Here is a 12632-nt window from a genome sequence, read left to right on the forward strand (position 1 = left end):
GTGAAGGGAGTGAGGGAGTGAGGGGCGTGGCTTGAGGGGGCGGGGACAGACAGTGTTACTGAGGATTTGTGATTTAATGTTTTTTGTTGTGTTGATGAACTGAAGGTTGAAACTGAGAAACGAATGGATCTGTTCACCACTCGGCTGCAGATGTTTCTGTTCTCCAGATTTTTCTGTTCTCCAGATGTTTTGAAAGAATTCTTCTTGACCTTTGACCTTTTAATGCCCACTGGTATCGTCTGTTTGCTGACACTGGGAACTTTGGTTTCAACCCAAACTATACGATATGAAAATGATGAACGATAGCTTAGCTTTTGTAAGATCCTTACGCTCGTTAGTGTTTGACCTAGAGAAACAATTATGCTTTTTTTTTACCAGTTGAAAGGATTTTTTTAAACCAGTATATTTTTGAATGGAGTCTGGTGAAATGTGAAGAGTTTGATCTGAAAGAAGAAAACACTGATGGTGAAGAAGAGTGGTGAACAGCACAGTCTGACCTCTGACCCCTGACAGAGACAGAATGTAAATTCTAAATAAACCTGATCTTTGTTTTTAATGGACAAACTGACGATATATATCAAATGTGAGCGAAGTCGTTCAGCTTGAGATTCTCATAGAAGCTGTTTTTGATTAACTTTCATTCTCATCTTCTTTTGTATCATTTGCACTAAAAAATAAACTTGAATTGAACAAAAAATATTCCTCCTGTTCTTTTCTTTCTCTTTCTCCCTCTGTTATTCACTCCATCACTCGGCTGTGATCACTTTAACTTCACTGACCAACAATCACCTGTTTGACTTTTTAACGTTAAACTCAAGAAAATGTTCTTTTCTCTTCAAAAGTTCAAACACCCGTGTTGAAATGAGGTATGGTCCATTTTGAATTAAAAAAGATCAGGTTATAAGAACAACGTGATTTAATGAGATTAAAGTTATGATATTATGACTTGAAAATTATTAAATTAATCTCACTTTCTATTTTGGTTTTGTGATGTTCTAAAATTTATCTCATCAGATTTAAGAAATAAATGAAAATTGAAATACATTTCTGATTTTAATGTAAAGAATTGTCATGTTAAAAACACAATTTTTATTTCATATAAATATATACAATTAAACACAAAAGTCCCAGTAAAAACCATAATTAATTTAATCGAAACAGAAAACAGACAAGTGTTCTCCTTGAAAACTATTTTTAACACAGGACGAAGGAACACGACTAAATAAGGAACAAACTGAAAAACACGTGGGAGCACATGTCCTGTTAAAGGGACAGACCCGGGACAAGGTGTCCTGTCAAAGGGACAGACCCGGGACAAGGTGTCCTGTTAAAGGGACAGACCTGGGACAAGGTGTCCTGTGAAAGGGACAGACCCGGGACAAGGTGTCCTGTCAAAGGGACAGACCCGGGACAAGGTGTCCTGTTAAAGGGACAGACCTGGGACAAGGTGTCCTGTGAAAGGGACAGACCGGGACAAGGTGTCCTGTCAAAGGGACAAACCCGAGACAAGGTGTCCTGTCAAAGGGACAGACCCGGGACAAGGTGTCCTGTCAAAGGGACAAACCCGAGACAAGGTGTCCTGTCAAAGGGACAGACCCGAGACAAGGTGTCCTGTCAAAGGGACAGACCCGGGACAAGGTGTCCTGTCAAAGGGACAGACCCGAGACAAGGTGTCCTGTTAAAGGGACAGACCCGGGACAAGGTGTCCTGTCAAAGGGACAGACCCGGGACAAGGTGTCCTGTCAAAGGGACAAACCCGAGACAAGGTGTCCTGTCAAAGGGACAGACCCGAGACAAGGTGTCCTGTTAAAGGGACAGACCCGGGACAAGGTGTCCTGTTAAAGGGACAGACCCGGGACAAGGTGTCCTGTCAAAGGGACAGACCCGGGACAAGGTGTCCTGTCAAAGGGACAGACCCGGGACAAGGTGTCCTGTCAAAGGGACAGACCCGGGACAAGGTGTCCTGTCAAAGGTCACCTTGGTCTCGGGTCTGTCCTGTTAAAGGGACAGACCCGAGACCCTTTAACAGGACAAGGTGTCCTGTCAAAGGGACAGACCCGGGACAAGGTGTCCTGTCAAAGGGACAGACCCGGGACAAGGTGTCCTGTCAAAGGGACAGACCCGGGACAAGGTGTCCTGTCAAAGGGACAAACCCGAGACAAGGTGTCCTGTCAAAGGGACAGACCCGGGACAAGGTGTCCTGTCAAAGGGACAAACCCGAGACAAGGTGTCCTGTCAAAGGGACAGACCCGAGACAAGGTGTCCTGTTAAAGGGACAGACCCGGGACAAGGTGTCCTGTCAAAGGGACAGACCCGGGACAAGGTGTCCTGTCAAAGGGACAGACCCGAGACAAGGTGTCCTGTTAAAGGGACAGACCCGAGACAAGGTGTCCTGTTAAAGGGACAGCCCCGGGACAAGGTGTCCTGTCAAAGGGACAAACCCGAGACAAGGTGTCCTGTTAAAGGGACAGACCCGAGACAAGGTGTCCTGTCAAAGGGACAGACCCGAGACAAGGTGTCCTGTCAAAGGGACAGACCCGAGACAAGGTGTCCTGTTAAAGGGACAGACCCGGGACAAGGTGTCCTGTTAAAGGGACAGACCCGGGACAAGGTGTCCTGTCAAAGGGAGAGATCCGGGACAAGGTGTCCTGTCAAAGGGACAGCCCCGGGACAAGGTGTCCTGTCAAAGGACGGGAACGGGAAACTACGCGTCTACAAAGACGAAGAAGAGGATCCTTTTTATAAACTACGTAATACAAAATCAAATAGAAAAACATCTTCACAAAATAATCATCATCCACACAACGTGAAATATGACATCAATTCAGATGAGGACAGAATCTACTTCCTGATTCAAATTAATAAAACAAAATAAAAGGTTTATTCTCCCACATGTTCAGTTGTGGATGAGAGACAAAGGAAATTGGGCAGAGGACACAGTAGAGGGTAGACCGAGGATTACCCACAATGCCCTGGTCTCAGGGTCAGACAGAGGGGTCAAAGGAACCAAAGAGATGAAAGTCTGGATTTGTATTATCCCAGATCTCAACGTTAATATAAAGAAGAACTCTGGATCAGCTGAAAGTCCACACAGCAGAGAGGTTGGCCAAGTGGTTCCAGTGTGTTCAGGTTCTCTGTCAGCATCGGTATCACTACGATCCAGGTCCTCCCACTGTGGAGCTGATATCGTGTCATCAGATTCATGTGGATCCCGGCTCACAGGGACCTCCAGGGACATGAAACTCACTCACCCAACATCATTAAACAGGAAGTAATAATGGAGGAAAGGATGAAGCCAAAACAATAATAAGGAGACGCATCATGACTGAAAGAGACAAAGACAATGGGACGAGGGACGAAAATAATCTGCATCAAATAAAGCAAAAGGTGGGACGGCTGAAAACACGAGGGGACAAACACAGGACACACAGAGGACACACAGAGGACACAGAGGACACACAGAGGACACACAGGACACACAGGACACACACAGGACACACAGAGGACACACAGAGGACACACAGAGGACACACAGGACACACAGGACACACACAGGACACACAGAGGACACACAGAGGACACAGAGGACACACAGAGGACACACAGGACACACAGGACACACAGGACACACACAGGACACACAGAGGACACACAGGACACACACAGGACACACAGAGGACACACAGGACACACAGAGGACACACAGAGGACACACAGGACACACACAGGAAACACAGAGGACACACAGGACACACACAGGACACACAGGACACACACAGGAAACACAGAGGACACACAGGACACACACAGGACACACAGAGGACACACAGAGGACACACAGGACACACAGAGGACACACAGAGGACAAACAGGACACACAGGACACACAGAGGACACACAGGACACACAGGACACACAGGACACACAGAGGACACACAGAGGACACACACAGGACACACAGAGGACACACACAGGACACACAGAGGACACACAGGACACACACAGGACACACAGAGGACACACAGAGGACACACACAGGACACACAGAGGACACACAGAGGACACACAGGACACACAGAGGACACACACAGGACACACAGGACACACACAGGACACACAGAGGACACACAGAGGACACACAGGACACACAGAGGACACACAGAGGACACACAGGACACACAGAGGACACACACAGGACACACACAGGACACACAGAGGACACACAGAGGACACACAGAGGACACACAGGACACACAGAGGACACACAGAGGACACAGAGGACACACTGGACCAGATCAAACCAAGCAGCTTCAGGGAGACGTCCTTCAGGACAGAGGGGACGTGTTCAGGGGAAGAACCTGAGGAACCCGAGAGGAACATCCCACACAGAGAGAGAAGGTTCACAGGAGCCAGGAGAAGGAAGAGCTCAAACTGAGGAGTGTGTCTCACACGGGAGAAGGAAACTATCAAGTATCGTTTTTTAAAGAAACTGGTTCAATGAAGAGGATCGAAGTTTGAGGTAGGGTTGGGTTTTATTCAACATATATATATTTTATTTTTTTATTTATGCATTTCCAGCATAGTAGGGGGCGTTAATACACCTTGAACGTCAGGGGCCACCCGCCATTAAACAACAACAACAACAACAACAACAACAACACGAGTTCAGCTGTGTTTCGCTCCCTCCAGTTCAGTAACACTGCGACGCTCCCTAACCGCAGCTCCGTCTTCACGTCACCGGAAACACGCGTCAGAGTTGACGGTCCCTTAACTTTCTGATGAAATCTCCGAAGAAGAAGCGACGAAGAAAAGAACCGAACCGAGCCGAGCCGAGCCCGAGACCAGACGACCTGACAGGATCCGAACCAGAACCGGGGAGACTTTAACCCACATGTAGACTCACATCCACCGGGTTCAACCTCTGACATCTGTCGCTGTGTGTGGAACTAACCGTCAGCTAGCTGCTAAGCTAACCTGCTGCTAAGCTAACCCGCTAACTGCACCGGCTCTACAGAATCCGACTCGATGGATCCGGTTCCGTACTCAGACCTGGTTCTGTCCTCGGATCGGGACTCGACCGTGCTCAGCTTCAATTTCTGTTCCAAACTGTCCACGAGGAAGAGGTCCAACCACCGCGGGCCAACAGGCGCCGACACCGCGGAGCCCGCCCGGCCGACGGCTCGTGTTTCCTGGGTTCTCGGTGGTCGTGGAGTCGGTGTGTGTGAGAGTCAGTGAAGAACCGGACCAGAACCAGAACCAGGACCAGGAAAGACCCAGAGACTTTTAAAGTGTTCACGTTTTAAAGTGTTATAGTGTGTGAAGCTGCTGCTGAGACCCGGAGCTGAGTCTGAGACCCGGACCAGGACCCGGACCAGATCCTGACTCTGTCACTTTTATATTTTATATTTTACACTTTTAACGTCAGCGACATGTTGAAGAATATGACGGATGACGGACATTTATCCAGCGGGCAGAGCTCGTCCTCTGCGGCCGGGCCCGGTGTCACGTCAGTCGGCCTTGTCAGTCAGGAAAGCTCGAGGATCGGCCTGCTCTCCGTGGTGTCGAGGCCCGCGCTGTCATTTGTGCAGAAGTACCTCCCGGGTCGAGCCCCGGCTGACGGGGGCCCCCGACGGACCGGGGCCGCTTCTCAGATCCGCTTCCCTGACGAAGGAAGAGACTTTTGGAAGCAGCTGGAGCACGTGATGCCGGTGACGCAGCACGCGGCCGCACACCTCACCGACACGCGGTGTCAGCAGGACCGGGCCGCGGGGCCGCCGGAGCCCGGCTCCTGGGCCGCGGGGCCCGGACCCGGCTCCGCTCCACCGTGGCTGACCGCCGCGTCTCTGCGGGACTTGGGCATCGAAGACACCGAAGAGCTGAGCCTGTGTCCGCACACCCGGGTCGGGTACGTGTCCTCTGTCAGGACTTTTCTGAGCCAGGTTCTGATGAACCCGGTGTCAGCTCAGGAAGTTCCACCCAGCGGGGGGGCGGACTGGATCAGGGGCAGTAAAGGATGGACGTGGTGGGGCAGTTTGTGGGGGGGGCAGGACATTTCACAGAGAGCTTTGTCCTGGACTGAGGACCAGACGGAGACCAACCAGCTCCGTCCACCACAACCCGGGACAACCCCCCCCCCTGCAGAAACAACCCGAGCGTTTGTTCAGAGCGAGGGTTCGACTCTGAGAGAAAACACTGGAGCCGCTGAGCACAAAGAGGAGCAGCCTGACAATGGAGGTCTTCACACAGTCCAGAACCCACAGGGGTCCAGGCCAGACCTCAGCAGCACCGTCAGCGAGTCCCCAGGGCTGACCCCGGATCAGGACAACGGTTACTCCAGTCTGGAGGAGGAGCACTTCCTGTTGAAGAACTTGAGTGAAGAGACGACAGGAAACTGTGCGGCCGCGATGCAGGACGAGTCGTCTGAGGGGACATCGGAGAAGACAGACGAGGACAAACCCCAACACTCGGCTGGTGAGGGTCAGGCCTCGGACAACATGGCGCCCTCCGCCCCCGAGTGCCAGAACAAAGCCATCGCCTTCATCATGGGCTGCCCCTGCAGCGACGACGAGGCCAGCAGCCTATCAGAGTCCAGTGATGAGGATGATGATGATGATGATGATGGATTTGACAGCGAGGGGTCGTCTTCCCTGTCTGACTCGACTGATGAAGACGAGGAAGACGAGGACAGCGAGGTGGACTCGGAGTCCGAGCGTCTCTGGAACTCTTTGTGCCAAAGCGTGGACCCGTACAACCCCCGAAGCTTCAGCGCCCAGCTCCACAGCACGCCGCCCAGGACCATTCCCACCGCCACGCCCCCCTCTTCCCCCACCGCCTCGCCTCCCCTCTCCTCCTCCTCCTCCTCCTCCCCCCCTCTGTCCGGCCTCGACGTCTGGGACGACTCGACCTCGGCGAGCGAGGCCGACGAGGTGGAGAGCCTCCGTCTGTTGAGCTCCTTCAGCTGCACGTCCGACCCCTACAGCCCTCTGAACTTCCAGGCCCCGATCAGGACAGCAGGGCCCAACAAGGTGGCTCCAGGGGCCAGGGCCAAGAGGGCCCCCCAGACCCCCCCACACTCCCCCCACCGCAAAGCAGCTTCTCCTCCTGAATACAGGAAAGACGAGGCCGAGGAGCGACTGGACAGCGGCTTCTCTGAGCCCACGGCCCCCCCCCCCTCTTCCTCCTCCACTTCTCAGAGCGCTGCCTCAACCAAGAAGGTCCGTGTCTCGTGTTTTCATTCACTGTGTCCATTGAGTCAAACCGTCAACCAGCTGACAGTGTCTCTAACGTCCTGTGCTTGCTCTTCCTCTCAGGTTCGTTTCTGTGACCAGGTGGAGGAGTTCTTCCTCGGCTGTGAGGAGGACCGCCGGGGCCCCTGGGAGCAGTTGGCCCGGGACCGCGGCCGGTTCCTGCGACGCTGCCAGGAGGTGGAGCAGAGCATCGGCTTCTGCCTGCAGCCGCAGCACCGCCGGCTGGTCGTCCTCCGGGGCCAGGACACCCTCCACGTCCAGGATGAAGACATACTTGAACGCATCTCAAACTGATTACATGAAAAGATGCACTTGTTAGAGAAACAAACATTGTTATCATACTGACGAGAGACAGAGACTCAGAGACTCAAAGACTCAAAGACACAGACCTGGATCCGTTGGACTCTTCACTGACTCGAGTCCTCGTCTGTTATTCTGCAGCTTCATCAACTAATCAATTGAGATTCAGGGAAACTTTCTGACAAACGTATTTAATAAACCTGAGAGGTATTGATGAGGTACTGGTGAGGTATTGATGAGGTATTGATGAAGTACTGGTGAGGTACTGGTGAGTTGGAAGGTTTCTGACTGTGTCCTCATCAGTGAAAATGTCTTCAGTGTTTGGTTTCAGACGTCCTCATCATCTCAGCTGGTTCATCATGAGAAACAGGTTCAGGATTAATCAGAGACAGAATCGTTGATCTCAGTATTAATTCATTTATTTTCTGATCAGTTTTATTTTAAAGTGACGTCTTCAAACGTCTTGATTTGTCAAAAACCTCAACTTTTTAAATGGATCATTGATCAGAAATGAATCGATCAACTTCTCTGACTCGGGAGTCAAACTGCAGCTGGACTCTGAATCTTTGCAGCTCTGTTTGTTTCAGTTTCGTCTCTGAAGCCAAAGATGAACAGTGGCCATGTGACAGGAAGTTGAATCTGCATGAACTTCCTCGAGGATCTATCAGATGCTAATCACTGATAATCAATGCACCTGATTGGTGTGGTGTTCACCACTGTGGAATAAAAAGTAAAGAATCGTCCTTCATCGTGTCTGTCCTCACTGACCCTGGTACTTGGTAACTTTTACTCAGTTACTAAGAGTAGATGTACTCAGGTACTTTCCACCATTTGAACAGACGTCACATTTTCAAATATTTTTAGTTTGAGGAGCTCGTTCATCAACTGCATTTTATTAATATATTAAATAATGGCTGCTGGTCCCTCTTGTTTTCTCTCCCACAGTTTCTGATCAGTTCACACCGAACGTGCTTCACAGTTTGTCAGCCCTCCACAGACCATCCTGCCAGATGTTTCCACAGTGCATCTAAACGTATCACTGTAGACACAAACTGGAAATCATAATTAAATGAGTGATAAGAGTTTGTGACAAATTCTTCACAAACAGGATTTTTGAAAATGTTTTGACAATGTTTCCTTTTGCAGTAAAAGGAAAAACTTTCTCATCATGAACAATAACAATGTGACAATAATGAGACATCTCAGTACTGTAAGAGGTTCCATCACGAGTCAGTCTCATTGAGGCCACGCCCTCAGTGTGGAAGGTTGTGAGTTCTCATCCCAGGTGATAACTCTGCTAACCCGCTCTGACCTGTAGCTGCTTTAGTTAATATTATGATTTACAGTTATTCAGTATCTGTTGCTCATGTCTATGAACCGTCTTTGACAAGCATTGATTTGGCGTCTACTTTGATTCCTTAGTTTGGTCCATGTGCCATCAGCTAACCTGGAGAAGGAGGGTTTATGAACTGCCCTGCAGCCACCAGGGGGCGCTGGGTTTCAGTGTGTGGGACGATGATAGGGATCTGATCCTTCGTCCTGCAGAACAAACAAGTTTGAATCAGCGGATCGACAAAGATCAGAAAAGAAGAAAACTTTTTTTGTTTTTTTATTTTTTTATTTTGAATCTTTGAAAAATCTGGAAATTTGTCATAAACCATTCAACAGCTTTTTCTCCTCAGATATTAGTTTGTCCAGCAGGGGGAGCTCTACTGTTAGTCCTGCAGTCAAACAGCGCCCCCTGCAAACAAGTGAGTGTGACTGCAGGAGTGTTTCAGGACTTGACCGGATCAGGAATCTAATTCCTCCTCTGAAAAGCTGGTTCTGGTCTCGTCCTGGTTTTTCTTTCATGATCTGTCTGATTCCGATCTGGTTCTGTTCTGGTTCCTGTATCATGGTCTGGTTCTGATCTTGTGGTTCTGGATCTAGGATGTTGGTTGAACAGAGCAGACGACAGCAACGTGTGACCCCCTCAGTCTGGTCCAGGGGCTGACGTGCTGGGGGACCTGTCCCCGTTGTGGCCCCCTTCTTCCAGCTCCACCAGTCCCTGCAGGTACTTGATGTACCTGATGGCGGCGCGCAGGGTCTCCACCTTGCTGAGGCGTTTGTCGGCGCTCTGACCCGGCAGGTGGTCCCTCAGCTGGGCGTAACCCTGGTTCACGCACTTTACCCTCTGACGCTCGCGCTCGTTTCGTTTCTGGATGAACGCCGGCTCGAAGGGACACTCGTACACGCTGAAGTGTCCATGGTGGTGGAAGGGGGTCAGGTACGGCAGGAGCCCGGGGCCGGGGCCCCCCAGGGGACCCCGGTAGAGGCCGAGGCCAGCGGCGTCCATCCTGGAGGGGTAGACGAAGAAGGGTTGAGAGACGTCGCGGTCCTCACAGGGTCCAGCAGAGGGAGACAGACTGAAGCTCAGGTGAGAAGAATGCTGATCGGTGATTGGACGAGAGAAGGTGTAGCTCATCATGTGATCTGGTTTGTTTCAGGACGTCATCGGACCTGAGGACAGGGATGAAACTGAAAAGTCAAAACATGTAAATACTCGAAAAACTACGACTCCCAGGATGCATTTCATGAACAGTCAGCCAATCACAGAGCTTCACATCAAGCTTATTAAAGTTATTAATACTCTAGTTTCAGATCTACTCAGTAACCATGGCAATGTCTTCTCAATTGACAGCCTCGTCATCCCCATAGCAACAGCAGCCGAGGCTCATGGGAGCTGTAGTGTTTAGGGAATTCATCGTTTCAGGGACAGAGAAAGGATTAGTTATACATTAATATTAAAATGACAATGTTCTGAAATACGACCGAGGAGACAGTGGAGCTTCGTCTCTCAGTGATTGTTTGATCATCTAATAATCTTAAAAATATGAAGATCATCTGCAGGTTTATCAAATATGAGCATTTTCATAAACTCAGCATGAAACAATAAAAAAATTAAAATAAACCTTATCTTAAAATAGAATAAAAACGTGACTGACCGATAACACGAGTTTAAGATAATGTGACATTAAAATGAAAATAAAATGAGAAAAATCTGTCAAAGTAAATCTGTAAAGTTTCAACATAAACACAATAAAATATAAATAATACACAATATTGTGTAAACAGACAACAAACAGTGAAACAGGATGAAAAGATGTTTGAGTTTGTTCGATCCAATATAAATAAAACAGCCACTTCAATTACAGATGTTATGTTATTATTTATATACAGATGTTATGAGTCGTAAAATGATTGAATGAAGAAGTGATGATTAATGAAGCTCGGGGAGAATGGTATAAAGTCTTTGTGTCTCACCTCAGCTGCAGCGTTTCCTCGACTGACGCTCAGACCAGAAGCCGAGGACTTACCTGCTCTTACCTGCCGAGGCTCCTCCCCTTCCAGGTGTGCGATGGGACGCCAGGTACTGGGAGAGAGAGACTCTCCCAGCATGCTGCATCCTGGGTCTTTACTGGTGCATCCTGGGTCTTTACTGGTGCATCGTGGGTCAGAAACAAAGTGAAGAACACAGATTTGATGTTTTGTGAGGATTTGTCTGCAGCAGTGTGTCACAGCAGTGGTGACAGTAACAGGACGCCGCTCTCTGATTGGTCAGATCACTGTGATGTCGCTGCTCAGCCTCAGAAACATCAAAGGAACAAATGAGTGTTTGCAGTTTCCTCTGATAAATCCTCAGGTTGAGGATGAAAAGGCCTCAGCGACACACACCCTTCCTGTCAGCGCACAACTCATCACACAACACACACTGATGACTGTTTACACACACTCACACACCTGTAACCTGAGACACACCCGAGCGTCTCACACGCTGAGGACATTTCTTGACATTATCCTCGACCAATCAATTCACAGATGGAGACTCTGACTGACGTAAAAAGAACAGAAGAGAAAAGATGAAGAGAAAAGACAGATGTTGAATAGAAGAGTGAACTCATCTGTTCTGACTGAAATATGTGAGTTTCTGTTCTAACACAAGAAGTTTCATGAACAAGTAAACATGTGATCACATGGAGCAGATACAAACAATAACATGAAGAACACAGTGGAACTGAACCATCAACACATCAGCTTCACTGCTGACAGCAACTGACAACAACTGACAACAACCGACAACAACTGACAACAACTGACAACAACCGACAACAACTGACATCAAGACCAGGAAGCTCGTCCAACTTCCTGAGACCAAACTCTGAGAGGGGCGGGTGAGAGGATGGAGGACGAGCCCCAGCAGGGCCACGCCCACCAGGGGCCCACCAGGGGCCCGTCAGGGGCTCACCAGGGGCCCACCATGGGCTCACCAGGGGCCCATCAGGGGCTCACCAGGCGCTCACCAGGGACTCACCAGGGGCCCATCAGGGGCCTGTCAGGGCTCACTAGGGGCCCACCAGGGGCCCACCAGGGGCTCACAAGGGGCCCGTCAGGGGCTCACCAGGCGCTCACCAGGGACTCACCAGGGGCCCATCAGGGGCCTGTCAGGGGCTCACTAGGGGCCCACCAGGGGCCCACCGGGGGCCAGTCAGGGGCTCACCAGGCGCTCACCAGGGACTCACCAGGGGCCCATCAGGGGCCTGTCAGGGGCTCACTAGGGGCTCACCAGGCGCTCACCAGGGACTCACCAGGGGCCCATCAGGGGCCCGTCAGGGGCTCACTAGGGGCTCACCAGGCGCTCACCAGGGACTCACCAGGGGCCCATCAGGGGCCCGTCAGGGGCTCACTAGGGGCCCATCAAGGGCCTGTCAGGGACTCACCAGGGGGCCACCAGGGGCCCGTCAGGGGCTCACCAGGGGCCCATCAGGGGCCCGTCAGGGGCTCACCAGGCGCTCACCAGGGACTCACCAGGGGCCCATCAGGGGCCTGTCAGGGGCTCACTAGGGGCCCATCAGGGGCCCACCGGGGGCCAGTCAAGGGCCCGTCAGGGGCTCACCAGGCGCTCACCAGGGACTCACCAGGGGCCCATCAGGGGCCCGTCAGGGGCTCACTAGGGGCCCACCAGGATACACAATATATTGATTCGGAATCTCTAATGATAATGTGGATCTACTTCACCCCCCCCCCCTCCCTCTAAAACGAGTCAAA

At 50.7% G+C, this 12632-nt stretch overlaps 3 protein-coding genes across 3 annotated transcripts; 2 read left to right on the forward strand and 1 right to left on the reverse strand.

Annotated features, from left to right (window-relative positions):
- The first annotated feature begins 4672 nt into the window (after positions 1-4672).
- LOC133972567 (protein phosphatase 1 regulatory subunit 15B) lies at positions 4673-8290 on the forward strand. Its single transcript, XM_062410093.1, has 2 exons — positions 4673-7214; positions 7311-8290. The coding sequence occupies exons 1-2, from the start codon at positions 5430-5432 to the stop codon at positions 7539-7541; spliced, it is 2016 nt and encodes a 671-aa protein (XP_062266077.1). The 5' UTR covers positions 4673-5429; the 3' UTR covers positions 7542-8290.
- A 902-nt stretch (positions 8291-9192) lies between these two features.
- Positions 9193-10859, reverse strand: LOC133973200 (achaete-scute homolog 5-like). Its single transcript, XM_062410913.1, has one exon. The coding sequence runs from the start codon at positions 10012-10014 to the stop codon at positions 9520-9522; it is 495 nt and encodes a 164-aa protein (XP_062266897.1). The 5' UTR covers positions 10015-10859; the 3' UTR covers positions 9193-9519.
- On the forward strand, positions 9970-12621 carry LOC133972207 (spidroin-2-like). The gene is made up of 2 exons (XM_062409522.1): positions 9970-10081; positions 10856-12621. Exon 2 carries the CDS (start codon positions 11767-11769, stop codon positions 12619-12621), a length of 855 nt encoding a protein of 284 aa, XP_062265506.1. The 5' UTR covers positions 9970-10081; positions 10856-11766.
- The last annotated feature ends 11 nt before the right edge of the window (positions 12622-12632 follow it).

This window comes from Platichthys flesus, chromosome 2, assembly GCF_949316205.1.
Source record: "Platichthys flesus chromosome 2, fPlaFle2.1, whole genome shotgun sequence".
Classification (NCBI taxonomy): domain Eukaryota; kingdom Metazoa; phylum Chordata; class Actinopteri; order Pleuronectiformes; family Pleuronectidae; genus Platichthys; species Platichthys flesus.